Source organism: Mustela nivalis, assembly GCF_964662115.1.
Source record: "Mustela nivalis genome assembly, chromosome: 1".
Taxonomy (NCBI): Eukaryota; Metazoa; Chordata; class Mammalia; order Carnivora; family Mustelidae; genus Mustela; species Mustela nivalis.
This window is the reverse complement of record NC_139020.1, coordinates 24,752,737-24,775,120: the sequence shown is the minus strand read 5'-3', so window position 1 is coordinate 24,775,120 and position 22,384 is coordinate 24,752,737. Positions and strand designations below refer to the sequence as shown.

At 37.8% G+C, this 22,384-nt stretch overlaps 1 protein-coding gene across 1 annotated transcript in view; it reads right to left on the bottom strand.

Annotated features, from left to right (window-relative positions):
* Window positions 1-22,384, bottom strand: part of TMPRSS15 (transmembrane serine protease 15) — a gene marked incomplete at both ends in the record, with an annotated part of 122,046 nt that overhangs the window by 17,915 nt on the left and 81,747 nt on the right. The window contains 3 exons of the mRNA XM_082746920.1: window positions 9,381-9,555; window positions 9,716-9,765; window positions 13,105-13,200. Coding sequence (XP_082603046.1) covers window positions 9,381-9,555; window positions 9,716-9,765; window positions 13,105-13,200 — 321 coding nt within the window. The remainder of the gene's footprint in view (window positions 1-9,380; window positions 9,556-9,715; window positions 9,766-13,104; window positions 13,201-22,384) is intronic.

Sequence of the window (22,384 nt, the reverse complement as noted above, 5' to 3'; positions counted from 1 at the left end):
TTAAATACAAGTTACAGCAGTATTAATCTGACACATTCTTAATGAGTTCCAAAGTTGTTATAGTGCTACATGGAGAAATAGCCTCTTCTCATTTTTTTTTTTTTTCTCCTGCATCTATCTGTAAGGCATACATTAAGAAGGAGATACTCCTCCAACATGTGTCAATTGCATTTCTCTCTCAGGTTCTGCTCCACATAACTTTTCCTGTCTATCTGCTTAGCTTCTCCACCACAAGCTCACATTAGCACAAGTACCACTAGAACAACTACATCCTATTGCAATCTTAGTGCCTTCTCTCAGAAGAAACACTTGAGAACCCCTGGCCAGTTATACTCAATTTCATGTATCACCTGAAGAATTTGCTAAAAATCTGGATTCCTAATTTCTGTCTCCAGAGATTCTAATTTGAAATGTTGGAGTGAGACACAAGAATCTGTACTTTGTAATTACTATTGGGATATTGAGTAATACAGAATCCTCCCTGGCTTTTCCATTCACTCAAAGCCAAGAGAAAGAAGAAGCTTTCAGAAAAATCAGTCAGCTGAGGAGGGGATAATTTTTAAAAATATATTTGTCTCAAAGTATCTACACTCTAGTAAAACAAGGAAAAATTATAGAGATGGGAACAGGAGATAAGCCCACTGGGTAGGTGAGCCCCAGTCTGACACAGGTTAAAGATGCAGAAGTAGGGTACCTTGAGGTAGGGGAGGTTGGCTGAATTTCTGCTGCATTTGACCTGTTCAAGAGGTGCACAAGAGGCGCACCAAATGGGAGGAACTAGTGCTAGGCCACTCTAGGTTGCTATGTGCCGTCGTGTAAAGAAGTTCTCTACTCAGTGTATGAGGATGTCCATTTTTAAATAGGATTTTCATTGTGGTAAAAAATAAATTTGATAAAGAAGATATGGTCCATATATACAATGGAGTATTGTACCTCCATCATAAAGGATGGATACCCAGCTTTTGTATCAACATGGACAGGACTGGAAGAGATTATGCTGAGTGAAGTAAGTCAAGCAGAGAGAGTCAATTATCATATGGTTTCACTTACTTGTGAAACAAAAGGAATAACACGGAGGTCATTGAGAGATGGAGAGGAGTAGTGAGATGGGGGAAATCGGAGAGGGAGACAAACCATGAGAGACTGTGGGCTCTGAGAAACAAACTGAGGGGTTTGGAGGGGCGGGGGCTGGGAGGATGGGGAGCCTAGTGGTGTTGGGTGTCCAGGAGGACACATATTGCATGGAGCACTGGGTGTGGTGCATAAACAATGAATTTAGGAACACTGAAAAGAAATAAAATAAAATGGGAATAAAGTAAATATGGTAAGATATTTATGATAAAGTGGCACACTGTGCTGAAAGGAAGAAAAATCAGTGGGAACCCATAATTCTACATTGAAAAATTTTTCTGTTCTGTCATTAACAAAGATGGTACCTTAGTCAAGTCTGCCCACTGCCAACCCCAATGTTTGCCCCAAGCACATTTCAGGTCTCTATCATTATTCTCCACTGAATAGAATAAGGATTCCTATGAGGACAACCAATTCCATTTTTTTTTTAAGATTTTATTTATTTATTTGACAGAGAGAGAGATCACAAGTAGGCAGAGAGTCAGGCAGAGAGAAGGGGAGAAGGGGAAGCAGGCTCCCTGCTGAGCAGAGAGCCCGATGCAGGGCTAGATCCCAGGACACTGAGATCATGACCTGAGCTGAAGGCAGAGGCTTAATCCACTGAGCTACCCAGGCACCCCCTAATTCCATTTTTTAAGGAATATAAAAATTAGGATGCCTCTGAAATATGGTGTTGTTAGAGAATAAGAAGTTTTTCAAGACTAGAGTCCAAATGTCCATTGACTGATGAATGGATAGAGATGTGATGTGCGCGCGCACACACACACACACACAAAATGGAATATAATTCAGCCATTAAAGAAAGAGAATGAATTCTTTCCAGTTTCAATGACATGGATGGATCTAGAAGGGATAATGCTGAGTGAAGTAAGTACGTCAGAGAAAGACAAATACCATATGACTTCACTCATTTGTGGAATTTTAGAAACAAAACAGATGAATATGGGTGGGGGAAGGAGAGAGGCAAACCAGGAAACAGACTCAACTATAGAGAACAAACTGAGGATTCCTGGAGAGAAGGTGGGCAGGAGGGATGAATTAATGAGTAGTGAGGATTAAGGGGAGCACTTGTGATAAGCACGGGGTGTTTGTTGTATGTAAGTGATGAATCACTAAATCCTACACCTGAAACTAAGTTCCACTCAACGTTAATTAACTAGAATTTAGATAAAAACTCGAAAGAAAAAGGAAAGTTTTCCAGAATATTAGAGGCAATTTTAAAAGAACAAAGGAGATAGATTAAATGGGATTATAGTGGCCAGTTTTAACAATATATCATGTGGTAACCATAATAATTATCCCAGTTAATAAAATAAATTGTTAATGAAGGGTCATGAACCTATAGTGAAACTCAAAGGAGAAAAATTAAAGTGTATAAAAGGCAGATGTATTGTAAAAGAAAAAGGATGAATAGTGAGGGTATGTGTAATTATTGCTCTTTTTTATGAATAAGGTCAAGAGTGTCACACATAAGGGCACTTTTAGTTCAACTACTAAGTAGAAACCTGTCTTTAAACTAGAGGTATGCCTTTATTTGTTTAGGTGTTAGAAAAGGAAGTACAGGGAACACGGAGTAAGTGAAATAATCCTCAACACCATTTGATCTGGTGGGTTATGTCTACAAACATTAGGAATCGTTTTTGAATGTCTGTCTTCACTTGACTTCCAGGACTCTCCTCATACTTGTGATCTTCCTTTCATCTCATTCTCTGCTTTTCCTGGCTTTTTCGCCCAGCTCTTTAGTTCCTCTCAAAATTCAAATACTAGAGTACTCCTGAGTTCTGTTTTTTGCTTTCTTCTCTTTTCCATTAGCCGCCTAGATAATCATATCCAATGTCATGACTTCAAATATCGGCAATGTGTGCAAATTTTCCAAATCTGTATTTCAACATTTGACTTCTCTGAACTCTAGACTCACATGCCACATGCCAATTAGGCAGTACCATTTGGATTTTATCAGAAATGATGGAAGCATGGATTTATCAGAAAGTCCTAAATTCGATATAAAAAACTCAGAACTCTTGTTCTCTTTGCAGTCCTGTTTCTTCTCATTGTCCTCACTTCAGTAAATGATATCATATCAACATACAACACACACCCTGTTTACTCGAGGCCTAACCCTTGACTCTGACCTTGCCCTTTCTCTTTATCTGTTTATAACTCTATCCACCTGAACTTACACATGAATGAGATCCTGCCTTTTGTCCAGCTTCCTCAGCCACAATCCTAGGATGACTATTGTTTCTTTCTAATTGGTCTCCCTGGGTTCACTATTGGTCCTCCCAGCAGATTCTTCTCCAGCTGATGTCACTCTTCGCCTTCTGGATGGTCTCTCATCCCATTTGTCATGGCCTCCTTAGTCCTCACCAGGACCTAGAAACTGGTCCTGCCTACATCTTCAGTCTTGTTCCTTCCTGTCTGCCAATCACTTCCTGGCCAGCAGCAATGACAGGCTTCTTGAGGTTTCTAGAACAGGCTAATCTCATTCCTACCCCAGGGCATCTAAGTTGGTGTTACCTCTCCAGAAACTTGTGTTAGGTTTCTTCCTCATCTCTTTAGATCTTCCTTCAATTTTCATTTGTTGTGCAAGTTTCTCTATATACTGTATCCAAATAAAGTCCCCTGCTTCCATCATTTGCTTTCTGCTTATACCACTTTTATCTTCCTTTTTTGCACTTAATCATTCCCTAAAATAAAATATTTATTTGAATATTTTTCTAGGGCAAGGACTTTGTCTGTAGAGCATCATTTTCTCCAAAACTTAGAACACTTGTTCTAATCTCTTGATTCAAGGTAATGACCTAGTTCTCAAAGTAGAGATAACTTCAGGGATCTGGTACCAAGCTTCTAGGAAATGCAGGAACTTCTGGGTGGAATTACAACTATAATGAGATACCTTTTACTAAGAAGTATGTTATTAAAGTGATTTGCCAGAGGCAGGGATGGTATGTGTGTGGAATTGTTGAAGGGAGTTAAAACTAAAGTAAAACTTAAAAAAAAACAAATTAAAAAAAAGGGGAAAGTACATTATTAAAAATAGTGCTATAAGAGTAGCATCAAGCAAACAGGTTACACAATATGGGCCGAGGGGGTTTTTACAAATACATTATTTTTTTTTTTGCTTTTTATTATTATTTTTCTAAGATTTTACTTATTTATTTGACAGACAGAGATCACAAGTAGGCAGAGAGGCAGGCAGAGAGAGGAAGAAGCAGGCTCCCTGCTGAGTAGAGAGCCCGATGCGGAGCTCGATCCCTGGACCCTGGGATCATGACCTGAGCTAAAGGCAGAGGCTTTAACCCACTGAGCCACCCAGGTGCCCCTACAAATACATAATTTTAAGGAAAAGACTTCACATTGAAAATTGATAAAGCCTATGAGAAAGGCATCAGTCTAAAAAGCCCTAATGATGGAAGAAGAGAATTTTAACTATCAAAAAGATGACTAGCAGCTCGAACTTGAAATGTCTTTTAAAAAGACAGAAGGCCTACCCTATGACAAAAAAGCAGTAAGTCATTAACTTACTCTTGAAATCTTTACTGGCCTAAGAAAATGCACTTCTTTTAGATTTGCAAAAGTTACTATTATCTTGAAAAAGTATTAAAGTATTTCTGCAACCTGAAGGAGATAATATATTGAACCTCCTAAAGTCATCATTGAATAGGTAGATAAATAGAGAAATTAATTAAGTCTATGATGTTTATATGCTAGGATAAGTTTAAGTAGAAATGAAATAATTTTCTAGGTACTTTATTTGTATATGTTCTATATTCTAGTCCTATATAAAGTGCTTGAGGTATTCAGAAGAATCCAGATTTTAAGTTGTAATAGAGGTATCCATTAAGTTATGTTGTTTTATCGTCAATACTTAACTATTTAAAAAGTTTGTTTCAAAGCTTTATTAGCTACATCAGTTAAATTAATTTAACACTGAAGTGTAAATAGTAGTATGGATTTTTTGCCATACCCCCAAGCATCTCATATAGGAAATAGTCTATTTCAGGAATATTAACACCTGTTTCAAGGAATTATTTCAATAAGGAATGAGACACACGTATTTGGTCTTCTCTAAAGGGCTAAATCAAAGAATGGAAGATGGGCAAGAGGCCTCTCTGTGGAAAATTTCATCCAATATATGTCTGTAGAGTAGATGTGACCCAGGGGCACCTGGGTGGCTCAGTTAAGTGTCTGCCTTTGGCTCAGGTCATGATCCCAGGGTCCTGGTATGGAGCCTGGGATTGAGTCCCACGTCAGGCTCCCGGCTTAGCAGGGAATCTGCTTCTCCCTCTCCTCTCTGCTTCTCCTCTATCTCTATTTCTGCAGATATTTTTGCAAATCTAAATCTATTCTCTATCTGCACTATTTCTTTCTCTCTCTCAAATAAACAAATAAATCTAAAATTCAATTAAGAAAAATGGTTGTGATCCAGACTTAAATCTATATATACCTGCCCACGGAAGAGGCTGAATAGTGGTTGCTTCTAGCAGTGGGGATGGTGACTGACAGGAAAAGGGGATAAGAGAGTTTTATATGTGATGTGAATATTTCATGTCCTGATAGGAGTGTGGGTTACACAGGTGCAGGCATTTTCAAAACCTATCAAACCATGCACTTAAGCTTATTCATGTGTTCTATGTCAGTGGGAAAAAGAGAAAAGCAAATATTAAACTCTATGTGGTGAGTTTGCTTTACTTTGGTAGGCTTAGCAGTTCTCAAACCACTTGTTTTGTGAATCCATACATGTTTTGTAGATTGTAGGAACAGGTTTCTGATTATTGGAGATAAGTGTGGCAAATATGGAAGGAGAAAAGACTAGAATGTGCCTATGGTAATCTATTTTAATTAGAGCTGTTATTTTGAGTTCATATTTGTAGGGAGGTAGCTTTATTTATTGAGAGGGTCTAGGAGTAGGACATATAAACACTAGCAAGGAGCATGCAAGATTTTGTTTTTTAAAATATAGGAGAAACTAAAATGAGCTAAATGGAGTTGGTGTTTCTTATAGAAAACTTGATTTGGGGGGGGGGTCGCCTGGGTGGCTCAGTGGTTTAAGCCGCTGCCTTCGGCTCAGGTCATGATCTCAGGGTGCTGGGATCGAGTCCCGCATCGGGCTCTCTGCTCAGCGGGGAGCCTGCTTCCCTCTGTCTCTGTCTGCCTCTCCATCTACTTGTGATTTCTCTCTGTCAAATAAATAAATAAATAAAATCTTTAAAAAAAAAAAAAAGAAAGAAAGAAAACTTGATTTGGGGACTAGAGTGGACAAAGCACAAGATGAACACGAACATCTTATTTTGCAGAAAGTCAAGGAGTTCTCAAAGAATGGAGATACATCAAGACCAACAAGGGGGCAAGCTTGAAGAGTTTCACCAAATAGAAGGGCTTTCTATAAAATAACTTGCTGTCCTTAGTAAAAAATATAGGGTAAAGGACACAATGTCTAATCCACTATCAAGTGATTTGGAAAATAAGTATTTCTCCAAACTGGAGAGAATGAAAGAATGAAAAGGTTTTCATAGCACAAGATGCAAACAATTGGTGAAACTCAGTGAAGGTATACAAGAGTTCTCTGTACTACTATTTGAAATTTGTGTGCATGTTTGAAAATGTAGCAATATAAAAAGTTTAGAAAATAAATAAACTGAACGTCTCCTGGGCAAGAATTAGAATCTTCTTTCCTGCACAGAAACAGCAGCACAATGAAAATTTTATTGTACATCTATGTAATTCACTGTATCCAAAAGCACTGCATCCTCTTACTTTTGTCTTGATAATCACTCTAGGAGGTAGATCTCCTTACAAACACCCTGTGGAGGAGGATATTGAAACAGAGACACCAAGTCACATGGGGTCAATAGCACAAGCAGAATCAAAATTCTATCCTCGGGTTTACAGTCAGCCTTGCCTTAAAGCCACAGTAAAGTTGGTTTGTACTCTCCCAATCTCTCTTTTAAGGTTCAAAAAGAAGAAAGAGAACAGGTAGAGGGAAATTTAGTGACATCCATAATGGTTTAGGGATAGGAATGAGAGTGTGGACAGTAAGAACGTAGACAGAGAAGAGCTGTCCAATTAAACCATTTAGTCACCTGCAGGTTAAAGCACCTCGACCGGATACATGTTTCTTGGGGAAGAAGAAATAATATCACTGAGTGGCTAACGAGAGCAAAATGCAAGGTTGGTGAGGATGAGTTTGAATTCATCACAGTTCCATCCTATTACAGCTTACACTTGTCTGCTTGTGTTCAAATTGAAACTGTGAAAATACATTTTATGTCTTATATGACTGAACACATGTGTGTATATTAGGTGAAACAGCTTTTCTTTTCTCTTTAATTAATTAATTTATTTGACAGAGATTGCAAGCAGGCAGAGAGGCAGACAGAGAGAGAGGAAGGGAAGCAGGCTCCCCGCCGAGCAGAGAACCCAATGTGGGACTCATTCCCAGGACCCTGGGATCATGACCTGAGCTGAAGGCACAAGCTTTAACCTACTGGGTGCCACCCAGGCGCCCCTGAAACAGCTTTTCTATTTCCTTTGGATATTTGTGGCTTCAAAAGATAGTATATTGGTAACATTGACCTACAATAAGTACATTTGTAAGGCAGATAAATGAAAGATATCATTAATATTACTGTAAGCCTGGCTGACATTTAGAAAGTGTATGTTCTGCAAGAACATCAAATGGACTCATTTACCAAATCCAAGGTTACTAACTTACTAAGATCTACCTTCGCACAATAGAAACACAATGAATCTGTAGCTAAAGCTACCTTTTACTTGTAAAATGGGGTTTAAGTTAACCACCAGTGGCATACCAAGACATAGAGCATGAATAGGCGAAATTAAGTCATGTTTATCAGGGGATGAGAAAATTGACTGCGATAGACACTGGTTGTGGTGTGATTGAAGACAGATCAAAGAGTAGTTATCAAGTGGTAGAAAAGTCACCAAGAAGCAGTTTAAGTACGGGAGACGCTATAGTTTACTCAGATAGAGGGTATGATGCCTAGATTCAGAAAGATTTGGGTTTGGACAGGCAGTATCGTGGGTAGCCCTTGTGGAGTCCAGGTGATGGCTGGGATCTGGTTATGGGTCCTCATTCAGATTCTTCAGGTTCTGACTTTGGGTCTGCCCTCACTCTGGTGCGATGGGACCCATGGTTCAATGCTCATTCCTTCTGCCCCTCATCCCCACCTCCCAGACAACGGTCAACCTTCTGCATCTGACAATTGGTCCCCACCCAACCAAAAACTTTCAATGTCTGTGTTGGTAGGGAGTTAACTTTTGGATCGGATAAACTACAGATATGTCTTCCATTCCTGAGCATGCGTGGGTCTTTCCTCAGAGATTCCTGGGTGCCACGAACCGGCCACGGAAAGGTTCATTCTAATCCTTATAGCTCAGATCATTCTCTGAACGCTTCTTAGGGTAGGAAACTGCTCTAGGTCAGGGCTTACGAATCTTCTATGAGGAAGCTCCTTTTTTTTCTGGCCCGATTTAGAAGTGTTAGGATGGGATTACCTAGAAAGGTGCCTTCTTTTAGGCAAAAGCAGAAAATCGACATGTTCTTGGGCCCAAGAATATTTATTCCCCCCTAGCCTTTTCTCCCTGTCCCTCACCCGCTCTATTTTCTCCTGTATCACTGCTTTGGGTATGTCTGCTTCTAGAAGGAGAAGATAGATCCCAGAATTCAGCATGTGTTTTTGTCTTATTATGTAATGAAAAAATAGTCAGATATGGTCTGATATTCTAAATTTTGCTTATGGGTAGCATCTAAGTAGATCTGACTTGAGAAGGAAGCATTTCTATACTAGTTAGTAATAAAGTCTTCACACATGAACTTCTGGAGCACAGTTTATTTATAACTTGAGGGCTACTTAAACACGCTTTTTTGATACAGGCAATTTCTGACACTAAATATTGGCCTGATTAATATAACCAGTGCAACTTATATGTTAAATATGAATTTTACACCTATAAAAATGCTCACTTTGTGTAGGTAAGAATTTCAATTTTTATGTATGTAGGAAACACTATACTTGATGCAAGTAGCTCATGAGGAATGATTTTTCATTTAACTTTCTCACTTTTTATGTATGATTTTAAAGGGAAAATGATTGATACTCTATGGTGTCAAAAAGAGCAGGAACATTTCCCCAAGAGGAAGATTTTGTGAGGCGGCATGAAACAGGACACACGGTGTCTGCTGCCATCCTCTCACTTGGGAGGGGACACTGTGACGTCACACTCACCCATACACACAGTGGGCCGCAGACACTAGCCAGTCGTTGCTGAGGAGAGAAGCACCACAGAGCAGTTGGCCATTATAGTAAAGGGCAACCACCCAGGGCCAGGCTCCTTCTTTGGCGTTATGTCCTCCAACAATCTTCGGGTTGACTTCTTGGGCCGCCAGTTTGTTTCCGCATACTATTAAAATAATTGAAGAAAGAGCATCTATTTTATTTGGGTGGAGGTGGATGTCCCTGGATCATGAAAACGGAGTGCATCGCTACAAAAAAACTTCGGCTTATTCAGAATTTTAAAGGGAAGGCTGAAAGGAAAGAAAAATGACAAAATGGTGACTTACATTTACCGTTACACTGTAACAGGATCAATGAATCCTGGAAACACTGTTCACTGTAATAGAAGAGCAATTATATTTCAGAAATTGTGCACCTGGCATCTTAAAACAGAACATAGTGTACAATATATATATATATATATATATATATATATATATATATATATATATTTTTTTTTTTTAGTAGAATTTACCTTCAAATGTAAGTATTGTAAATGAAACGTGGGGAGGCTGATAGGCACAGCAGGAAAATCGTCCTGGAGTTTAAGATCCAGTAGAACTGAATTTGAACCCTTATCTCTACCATTTACATTTCAAGTGATTTGGGGATAAGTTGTTCAATGTCCCTGAGACTCAGTTTTATCATCCATAAAATGGGGGCAATACTACTTACTTACTGAAATTTGTGAGAAGTAAAAGAAATGTTTGCACTGGAGTTATTATTGTGCCATATGCCCAAGGAACATTCGATAGGTGATAGTTATTATTAGCTTGCTTGGACCAACCTCAGATAGCATCATTGTATAATACAGAATATGTCTCAGTATGGCTAATCAGACAAGAATTCAGGGCCCTTCACCGTGTGTGACGCTGTGTACTCCACTCAGAAAACTCAAGAATCGATCCCTGGTCTTGCCTTCAAGGGAAATAAACATATAAACAGGAAAATACAAAGTGTAGGCATACATAATTTAAAAACTCACTACCTGTTCAAATATTGGGATACCAACTCTTTTTCAGAGCTAAGAATTCTATTTTAAACAAAGGCCAACAGTTTAAAAATGTGTTCTACTCTCTGACCACTAGAGATCAGTAGAATACAAGGAATTAAAGTATTTGCCCACACTTCCTGAGGTGGCTAGAGCAAATACTGGTCACATCGAAGCAAACTCGTAATTGTAATGATTTCTATTTTAAAATTTAATTGCATCTGTTGTGCATATTATTTAGGTGCTTGAGATTTTAGGGAAAACCAAAACAAAAAATACGAAACAAGACCCCAAATCCATATGAGATCAAGTACTATCAAAACAATTCAGTGTTTCTGGAACATACATGACAAGTTTACGTGAAAACACTTGCATTCATATTGTCCAATTGACAGACCCTTTAAAATAGAAGTAATTTCAATTGAAATATATGAAAATATATTTATGTTTTATTAATAAGCAAAGTGATGCATGTATATCTACCTAGATACGGGTTTATCATTATATATTCATAATTCCCTAAAGAAGAAGCCTCAATAGACTCCTCTTCTGTTTAAACTCACAGTTGGGAGAAAAGGAGTTTCTAGGAGGCTTTCCAACATACTTTCAAGTTCATCCAAACTCCTTCTATATCGATACTACTCATCAATGAAAGTCCATATTCAAACGGCTCAGCGTTCTTAGACAGTAAATGATGCCTAATACTCTGTGGTGTGCAAAACTGATGAAATTGTTTACAGCAAGCATAGTTTAAAAGTTTAATAAATAATAAATAAAAAGTTCAATAAACTTTAAAATTAAAGTAACTATTAAGTTAACTGGAAAACAGAACTGAGCTTCGCATTCATTCTCCACGCATTTCAGGTAGTCGGACTTCTCATGCACAAACACAAATGCATTGTCTCAGTGTAGAGAAGTAAATTGCTTAGTCTCTGGTCAGAAAGAGCCGTGAATCCACACTTTGTCCAGGTATTTAGAGAGTTTGGACGGAAATAGGAATTCCGGTCCTGGCCTTTGGCCCTGGAATCTGAGCTAACTTAGCCCTCTGGACATGAAGAAAGACAATGCCATGATCCTGTGTTTTTCTCTCAGACTTATGGGGCACTATTGTGATATAAATGGATGGGTTTATAGCCACAGTATTGACAAAACGAACTATTTTTTCTCCCAATACATGCCCAACAACATGGCCTTTTGTTGTTGTTGAAAGGCTATGCTCTTTCTTTCTTTCTTTCTCCTTTCCATAAGTGCTATTTAACCTGAGCTGTTGCGTTGGGGAATTTAGAAGATTGTGAGGTAGAGTGGAAAAGCAGAGGGATGTGGGGTTGCCCAGGCTTTGAAAACTTGTCCAAGTCACTTATGGACAGCATGCTTCTGTTCCCTCTGCCTTAGAGTAGAGCAATACTCAGTCATAGGACTCTTTTGAGTAACATAAGCATACAGACAATAGGGACATCAGTGATACTGGCATTTTGTTGATAAGCATGGCATAGTGAACCTCTGCTCTGAAACATGTGCATAACTGAGATAGTATTAAAAAAATATTTTTCTTTTGTTCTTTTTTCTTATTCTTAAATGTCTAGAAGGTACAAATAAATTTTCAGTGTGCAAACTGTTCAAGATCTATAATGTTAATGGAAGTTTAGACATGCATATAGAAGGAAATCTAGAAATCTGCTTTCTCACTTGAAAATGCTCTGCTTCACCCCCTGTGAGACTAATAATATCAGTCAAGGCCCAGCAAACATTCATATGAAACATTCAATTGCAAAGTCCTTGGCACTAAAAATACTCCTTTATCAATTCATTTTACTGGTTGAGTTCACAGATATGATAACTTTTCATGAATAGTTGAATAATTACATAATTTCATTTTCACCATTAAGTATGTTTTTCAAAGAACTGCAAGCTAATGCACCAGCAATGACGTCTTAAATCTTTGTCAGTAGTCACGGCGGCTTCTTGAAGTTTCCGTCTCCCCTCAGCCCCCCTGCCACCACAGCTGGCCTTTAATAGAACTGTAAAATTCAAAAGCCCATTTCAGCAAAAAATATCATTAATGGCCAAACAGGAGAAATGACATAATGTAAGTTAAAACCTATCTTGAATACAGGAAGAATTGTTCTTTTTAATGTTCTTTTTAAACATTAGTAGACGCTATAAAAATGAACCTAATTTTAAAGAGCAAAAGAGAATATGCAGGCACAACTAGAAGCCTGGTCTCCTTCACTTTATGTTTATGTATTATTTGCTAAATACTATGACTTTTCCTCCCTTTCTCTTCTCTTCTGTTGATAGTTAATATGTGTCACCCTCTTTAGTCATACCAACAGTGGATTTACTTATCTCAATTCTCACAATTATTTTCTTTGGGGGTTTACTTGTTTATGAATCTGAAGGTAAGGATAGAAAAGACATAGAGGTAAAATTTATTGACTCTCTGTCAGTGAGCTGCCCAATTATATATATGCAATATTTCATTTGACTGTATTACAATATACATGAGGGTTAGTCAGTGTTACTGGATATGATCAATCAGGTACTATATGAGATTACCTGAATAATAAAATAAATATATATATAACTTTCAAGCTTATATGGTGACATTAAAATCTGACAAGTTTCAAAATCCATCTTCTTTCCAGCCCATGTACGATTAGTCCAAGACCAGATTTTGGGACTTACCTTGGTGTTAGTAGTAAGCTGCCATTAGGTGCTGTGCTTAATTTTACAAATGGTCCACTTCCAGTAGAGAAGACTGCCACTGATGAGTTTCCACTCCTAGGGAAAGACACGTAGAGACAAAACAAAAGCACAAAGACCCAAAACATAAATTTCTAGTTCTTTAATGTTGTAGAGATTGAAGAAAATTATGGGATTCCATACAAAAAGACTAACATTTTAATATAAAACTTCAAATGTTTTGCTATCTAAGAGATGGTACAAATCAGTGGAATTGTCCATAATGACATGAAATGTAATTTTAATTTTTGTGTAAATCTCTGGTTGTTTGCACACATATATTACTTAACAACGTTAAAATCAGTGCATATATATTACTTGGGTATCTTATTTTTTTCATTTGACTCTTCTGTGTTATTCAATAATTTCCATAATGATCAATTTTAATGACAACCTCACAGAATTTCTGCACCATAATTTATCAAACCTTTTTCCTGTCGAGTGTAATCATCTCTTAAAAAATGCATGTAGCCTAAGAACAAGCTAGAAAAAGAATATCTTCAGTGTTTGCTTTTCCAAATGTTTCTTTGTTCTTGCTATTTCATTCAATTCAAGGTCTAACTAGCCCTAATGTAAAGCCAGAAGCTTTGGGATTACTCTAAAAAGAGATTAAGTAGCCTGGACCTCCAAGGGTCAACACAAGGGCCAGGATGGGATGGAGAAACAGACAATCTCCATGTGACAAAAGACATTATTAAGTTACTAATCCTTCTTATCCCTGAAAACATGTTACACCCATGCTCTCAACTGTGAACCATAATTAAAGAATTTTCTCTGTTATCCTGACTCTCTTCCCTAGGCTTAGCTGGAAACTTAGCGTCTCAGTTCCTGATCTTGTTTCCTACCTTTCATTTATTTCAGATTTTAATCCTCACATATAAAACTATGCTTTTAGGTTGGAAACATCCTGATTGCTGCAAACTTCTACTGTTTAGCAGGGAGATGATATTTTATCTTTTGCAATAACAGAAAGGGTCTACCCATTGCCTATTCAAAAGAAGCTCCAGTGTCTTCCCCACACTATACCCAACACTGACCCTTTTCCATCTGGGTATAGGGAATTTTCAAGGAACATTTATAGCTATTATGATCAATAAGAAGAAAAGAACTAAGTTTAGAGTATTTCCAGTCTCTTTCAGATGAGACAATATCCTAAAAACACTGGAAGGGTTTGTCTGATAACTTTTATCCACTGAACACAGAACTGGAACAATGGAGCCTATATTTAATGCCCTGGAATTCAGCATCTTGCATTTTAACTTTGTAAACAGATAAAAGTAAATCTAGCACACAAATCATTGACTATTCATTTAATAACACCTGAAATGAATTTGCTAAAGGAAGAATGAGTGCTGTTCAGTTAATTTTTAAAGATTAAGGCATTCCCTCCAGGTAAGCAGAAGCATCATCTTATTTAAGTATTTATCTAAAATATATTTGTGATAGTTCAGAACACAAAATAGTCATAAAAACCAAAAAGCAGTGGAGAGTGTAGAAACCAGGAATGCTCTGGGTCAGGGCAACCCTCTGCCCCCCTCAAAGCTTTATATTATTGCTCAACAGACTCTGCTTGGCTGCCTGCCACCACTCTTGGTCTGGTCTATCTCTCCATTCTTCTAAGTGGTGTGACCAAGAACAATGGGCAATAAAGGCAGAAAACTCCTGCAACAATATTCTCAATACACCAAATAAATAAATAAATCAATAAATCAATAAATAAATCTCAGTATCATTATTCTGCTGAATTCCTACCTGTGTTGGATATTCTTCTAGGTAGTTCTCTATGTTCCTGACTCAAGGATTTCCACAGTATGTTCTTCAGGCAAGCAGCATGAGCCTCCAGAGAATATATTAGAAATGCAAATTGCCCAGCTGCACTCCAGACCCCCTCCCCACTACCCTTACCCCCACATCAAAAATCCTGGGGCTGGGGCCCAGCCATCTGTCTGTTAACACATTCAGGGTGATTTTGATGGTTGCCAAGTCTAGCAACCCCTGTCAAAGCCAAATATAATGTCTATTTTTCACTCATTCAGGGGTCTGCTTTTTGGCTTCCAACATGACTTGGAGTTATTTGATAGGCAATTTGGTTTAAGGTACTGATAAAGTGAATTCATATGTCAGGGCCCACAAAATGGAGACCACAGCAATAGCCCAGCCCACTTCACAGATCTAAACCTGTCAGCCCACACAGGAAAGGCCTCACTGTCAAGGAATCTTAATAGACAATCTTCCAACCCAGCTTTGGCTAGCTTACTTTACCCTGGAAAATAGGACCTGCTAAACTTATAAGGAAATGCCCCACCTCCTAAGCAATCAGGCCCCGCTGCCTTTTCTAACAGTCTGTAAAACTCCCCCTTGAAACAAGTAAGGAACAATAATAAAACAAGTAAGGAATAATAATAAAATAATAAAACAGTGTTATTCTCTGCTATCCCACTGCGGGTCATACCTGTACTCTCTCTTTCTCAAATAAATAAGTTAAAAAAAAAATAAGATTTTATTTATTTATTTGACAGACAGAGATCACAAGTAGGCAGAGAGGCAGGCAGAGAGAGAGGGGGAAGCAGGCTCCCTGGCAAGCAGAGAGCCCGATGAGGGGCTCGATCCGAGGACCCTGAGATCATGACCTGAGCCGAAGGCAGAGGCTTTTAACCCACTGAGCCACCCAGGTGCCCCAATAAGTAAAATCTTTAAAAAACGTATTTATATATATCTCATACATAGATGTGGTTTTAACACTTTTCCATTATCTATACATGTTTTATATTCTATCCCTTGATGATCTCTCTCCCCCTCCTTTTTTTAATTGTATTTGAAAGAGAGAGTGGGGGAAGGGAGAGGGAGAAACAGAGACCCCCCTGAGCTAGCAGAAGGCAGCAGCTCACCCGCTTACCCAACTGAGGCACCCAGGTTCCCCACCCTCTGCTTTTTTTTAAATAAGTAAGTTCTACACTTAACTCATCACCCCGAGATCAAGAGTTGTATGCTCTATTGACTGAGCCAGCCAGGCAGTCCCACTAGCTCTTTTAATACATGTCATGAGAAGTTGCGTTAATATCTCTAGAAATTCAAAACACAATGTGGACATAACTAAATTGAAAAAATATTGAAATGTTATTTATAAATACATTTTAAAAAATCAAGTATCTGTTTATTACACACTTAGCACTGGCATCCTATGACGGGATTGGCAGGTAAATTTTTAACATAAGCCTATTCTAGGAGGAAAAAAAAAAAGACTAGAGGCAAAGCTTTAAAGATAAAGAATATTTAGTAAATGTTAATACTTCTACCCTTGAATTGTCCAGTGTTATTCCATTTGATGTTCTCACTATCTGGCAGAGGGAAAAAAAATAAAGATTATACATGCACATGGAAAAGAAAAGGACATGAAGTCTGTATTCTGAGATTGTCTTCTTTTCGTCTCCTCATGTTAAGTCTCAAATCCACATGAGGAAACAGACTGCAGTTAATACTACAGGTTTATTCTTTGGAATATAGAATACAGAATATAGAATACAGAATAACTGAAATGTTCTTTTGGAAAGAAAATTATTAAGTATTCATGAAATTAATTTTGTGTTGTACATACTGATGTCAGTAGCCCAAGAACGATGTCTAGAGCCATCAGGTCATACAACATTTCCAAGTGTCAGTGCTAGATGCTAGAATTTGGAATTTAATTTGGGACCGACTACTTGCATTTAAAGTCCTGCCAAAGTCAACACATCCTTTTCTGGACTGAACACAATTTATTCCAGTTTGTAGCCACAGTAAATAGAACACAAGTTTATAATCAACTACTTCTTGTTTTGAAGAAATGATGGAGACAATAAAATATATTTCAGATGTTCTTGGCAACATGAAAGGTTAGCAACCTTTTATTATCACCATTTATTTTTGAAAAACAAAATCTCAGAATGACTGAAAAATTGAATTGAGAAAGAATAAGCTATATTAAGTTCTGCAGTTAAAGTGTGTCACTGAATCGCTCCCTGCCTCGGTTTCCTTTTCTTGCAACAAAATTCATTTTTAATGTTTATAGAGGCACTCTGTCAAGATTCTGGCTGAGAGTTTGCATTTTTTAAAGCCTAAACATTTGAGCTCTGCAGATTTAGATAGCTCTACCACATATTAGCACAGCTGTTTGGAATCTGTAGAAATACGGTATCACATAGAAACATGCCGGTATGGTATTACCTTGTGACACACTAATGCCTCCCGACTACCTCTTTCTAAACCTTTATTACCATTTGTATAGGTTATGCCTCCTCAGAGGGCTCCCCTGGCTTCAGGAAAACCTTATTCTATGTTGGAAAAGAAGCCTATAAATGCAACCCACCATCAATCATTATTTTTAAGGTCCTATATGGAATATAAAAACACACGCAGAGATGGATTCTAGGGAGCATAAGAAAGCTATCCTGGAGGGTCTTATACAGTATTAAATCTGTGTCTTTCCTCAGGCCTGCTTGGGTTTCCTATTTTTTGTCTTGCTCCTCAGACTGTATTTGCCCTGATAAGAATTCCTCCCGGAAGCAAGAGCTTAGGTAGGGACCTGTTAAGCTGTTGGACACACTAAAGCTAAACAGAATAATAACAAATGTTGCAAATGCTGCAGTCAGGCCTCCGGCTCATTTCACACCCCACAAGGTTTAAGCCATGAATGGGGCCAGGTGGGATTAGTCTGAAAAGGGTTTTAGAGAAGGATGGACCTTCTTTTACAGACTGGTGGGAAATCAAGGGATTGATTTGGCAGGGCAGAAGGTGGGGAGGGCGTTTGAATAGGCAGGGGAAAGGAGAATGAAAGGGATTTCAGGCAAAGGATGGCAAAACACCCTACTCAGAGTCAGGGCATGTGGGCAGTTGGGTAAACGGCATGACTGTATTGGACACCTTTCAGCTAAAATTGCTTTATTCCTTGACCACATTTATCACAACACACCTAGCAGTCCCCAACACTACCACAGCTTAGCAAATAGGGAAGCTGAATTATTTTTAGATTTTCTGACCTCAACTCCTAAGATCTTGTGATACACAGAAGGGGAAAAATGCCAATAGAAAAAATTATTTTCACCTAATCAGTTCTCCTCATTTGCGCAAGCTACTGTATTAAGAAGAAGAAAGAAACGAATGGGTCAGTCTGGTAGCTGTTCTGTGCTATCCCACAGGTGGTGTGGTCTTAGGAAGGAAACAAATTTCTGGCATTTCCTACCTCAAATGTGGCTGAGAGAAATAATACTTAGGGAAGATTGTCAGAAACAGGATCCTTATGGTGAACATCTTGGAGACTGTGGTCTTAATCCCTGTACTATATCTTGGACTCATTTGGAATTATATTTTCGTAACTGCTGTTGGAGTTTATTTATTTTTAGATCAGAGGCATATGACATACACCTCTACATTTACTATGAGGTTTTTTCAGTGCATATGTTTTTTTTCCAAGTTTTTATTTAAATTCCAGTTAGTTGGGGCACCTGTGTGGCTCAGTGCTTAGGCGTGGGCCTTCGGTTTAAATTGTGGTCTCAGGGTCCTGGGATCGAGTCCCGCATCAGGATCCCTGCTCCATAGAGAAACTCCTTCTTCCTCTCCCTTTGCCAGCCACTCTGCCTACTTGGGATCTCTCTCTCTGTCAACTAAATAAATAAGATCATAAATAAATAAATTCCAGTTAGTTAACATACAGTGTAATATTGGTTTCAGGTTCATCACTTACATAGATTCATCACTTACATATAACACCCAGTGCTCATCACAATAAGTGCCCTCCTTAATCCTCATCCCCCATTTAACCCATCTCTCCCACCTTCGTCCCTCCCAGCAGCCCTCAGTTTGTTCTCTATAGTTAGGAGTCGGCTTCTTGGTTTGCCTGTCTTTTTCCTGGCCCGCATTCATTTGTTGTGTTCCTTAAATTCCACACATAAGTGAAATCATATGGTTTTTGTCTTTCCTTAATTGGTTTATTTTGCTTCGCATAGTACTCTCTAGCTCTATCCATGTCATTGCAAATAGCAGGATTTCATTTTTTTATGGCTGGGTAATGTTCCATTGTATATATGTGCTACCTCTTCTTTATCCATTCATCAGTTGTTGGACATTTGGGCTCTTTCCATAATTTGGCTATTGTCGATAATGCTGCTATAAACATTGGGATGCATCAGTGCGCGTATTTGTTCAATGCATTACTACTTTAAAAGGACATGCATGGAAAATTTCCTTTAGAATTTAGTGTCTCCGGGGCACCTGAGAGGCTCAGTCAATTAAGCATCTGCCTTCAGCTCAGGTCATGATTCCAGGGTCCTGGGATTGAACCCCACTTCAGGCTCCCCGCTCAGTGGGGAGTTTGCTTCTCCTTCTCACTCTGTTCTCCTCCTGCTCATGAACTCAATCTCTTTGAAATAAGTAAGTAAAATCTTAAAAGAAAAAAAAAAAAAAGAATGTAGTGTCTGTCTCTCCTATGGAACTGGGAGCATTTATCCTATCTCATAATTAAAGTGACGCAATTTTTAATGGTTTCCTTTTTGCACAGGTTTCCAGGAACCTCAGGCACAAATACTAGTAATTGTTTTGTTCCTATACGTCTTATAAATTTGCCTCTTTATTTCCTCAGACCTTATTTTCAGCTACTATTCTATTAATATTATTGCATATACCTTTTGTTATTCACCTCAATTTCTTTTTGAAAAGGTAAGGTTATAAAGAAAGGAAGAAAATGAAAGGAAATGAGAAAAGAAGAAAGGGATAGGAGAGGGAGGAAGGAAGCAAAAAATCAGGAAGAATGAGAATAAGGGAAAGAGGAAGAAGGAAAATTAAAGAAAGGGACAGAGAGGATATTCTATTCGCTCTTATCAATTTTATTCAAAATGGCTCCCGGTCTCATAGAATATATAGCATTATTTGCAGGTTGAGGGATTGGAAATAATTTTTAGACAGGAAATAAAATGAACAAGAAAACTTCTGTTATTCATTTCACAGGGCAAAAGTTTTCTCCTGTTCTCAACTAGTTCTGTTTTAGAATATAGAAAATTCCTCACAAATAACATGATCTGAGGATTCTAGTCCTTTATCTGATATGTCATTCGCAAATTATCTTCTCCCAGTCCATAGGTTCCCTTTCAGTTTCATTGATTGTTTCCTTTGCTGTGCAAAAGATTTTATCTTGAAGTCCCAGTAGTTCATTTTTGCCTTTGTTTCCCTTGCCTTTGGAGGCGCATCTAGCAAGAATTTGCTGCGGCTGAGGTCAAAGAAATTCTCCTCTAGGATTTTGATGGATTTCTGTCTCACATTTAGGTCATTCATCTATTTTGACTTTAATTTTGTGCATGGTGTGAGAAAGTAGTCCAGTTTCATTTTTCTGCATTTGGCTGTCTGCACTTTTTTGTTAATTAAGTTGAATTTAAATAAAACAAACAAACAAACAAAAAACTCCTCAAAAACCAGGATCTAAGGAAATGATAAAGGATATTGGTTTATATGTAATGGATTGAGTAAATAAAAGTTTTTGAGTTTAAAAAAAAAAAAAGTCTGTACCAGACTATTATAGACCAAATAGCTATATTTTGTAGAAAATTTATTGGTAGATGATTCACAGTTGTGCCATACATGAAAGATATTTTCTTACTCCTTTATATGTATGATTATAGTCTCAACAGTTTCCTTGCCACATAAATCTCTCTGGGGTTACAAAATATCCATTAGAGTAGAAGTCAAAATAAGAATTAAAGACAGTGATAATTCCTCCTGAATTGTATCAATATGAATATGATATTTCATATAAAAGAGTCTCTTAATTCCCAATAATTTGTTTTCAAATTCTTAGTGAGAGATATCAGGAATGTATTTTGCAAAGAAAGCAAAAATTCCAGGGTGTGGTTGGTGAAACCAAGCAACAGATTTTTTTTTTTCCTTTTTAATGACGTCCTTCCTATAGAGATTTCTTTAAGCTCTTTACATTTATTTTGAGCTACTGGACAAGAAAGTTTTTTTTTTTTTTTTTTTTAGAGAAGCCAAAATAGACTGGTGTCAGAATGACAAATTAAAGGAGTCCCCTGGATTAAGTCAGAGATGGTCCTCAAGCTGGTTTCAATAAAAAAAAAAAAAAGAAAAGAAAAGAGGGGTGCCTGGGTGGCTCAGTGGGCTATAGCCTCTGCCTTCAGCTCAATTCATGATCCCAGGACCCTGGGATTGAGACTCTGGGATCAAGCCCCGAATGGAGCCCCTGTATCTGACTCTCTGCTAAGCGGGGAGCCTGCTTCCTCCTCTCTGCCTGCCTCTCCACCTACTTGTTATATCTGTCTGTCAAATATAGTCTTTAAAAAAAATTAAAAAAAAAAGAAAGAAAGAAAAGTTTGATTTTCTGTTTCATTTTACTTTATTTTTGCTTTTGATACTAGTTGAAATCAAACTGCCAAACTTTAGAGATACTTTATACAAGTTCTCTGTTTTCTACCGAAACAAGTAGACAAAAGTTCATGGGTTCCATTGAGATGACAAGATTACCCCACCAAAATCACCTGGGACTCTGCAAAGACCCAAGATCTCTTGGCCTCACACTAGCCTAGGTCTGGGGTCTGTGAAGCTATTTGTCTGTGATAATAAGTAAGGGGTTTGTAATTAGATAAGAAATAGTTACATATTAACGTTTGCTAACTTTTAATTGAAATGTATCTTCCTTTCTTATACAAATGTAGGTGACTGATAGTCACTATGATCAGTCACACTAATAATAACACCTATAATTTTGTCGCCAAAGCAAACATTACAGTAGATGCGTACATCTAAAAATAGAATTTATGCTAATTTTTGTCTTACAGTAATTATTAGAACCTCCAACATATCTTATCCAAAACCTAAATAAATACATATCACTATATGATATTATAATATTTTGCTAGTTATTTTTAAATTTTTATTTATTTATTTATTTTTGAAAGAGAGAGTGTCCGTGAATTACCAGGGCTGGGGGCAGAGGGAGAGAGAGAAAATCTCAAGCAGGCTCCATGCTTGGCATTGGGAATCTCTTGCAGGGCTTGATCTCACGACCCTCAGCTAAAATCAAGAGCTTGATGCTTAACCAATTGGGCCTTTAGGTGCCCGTTGATAGTTATTTTTTAAGGAAGTTAATTTCCTTTGTAATCATGCATGTTTTATTTTTTACTCTTAAATATGCAAATCTAAGAAGAGGTTGGTAAATTTCAGCAGACTGCCAAAAGTGACCATG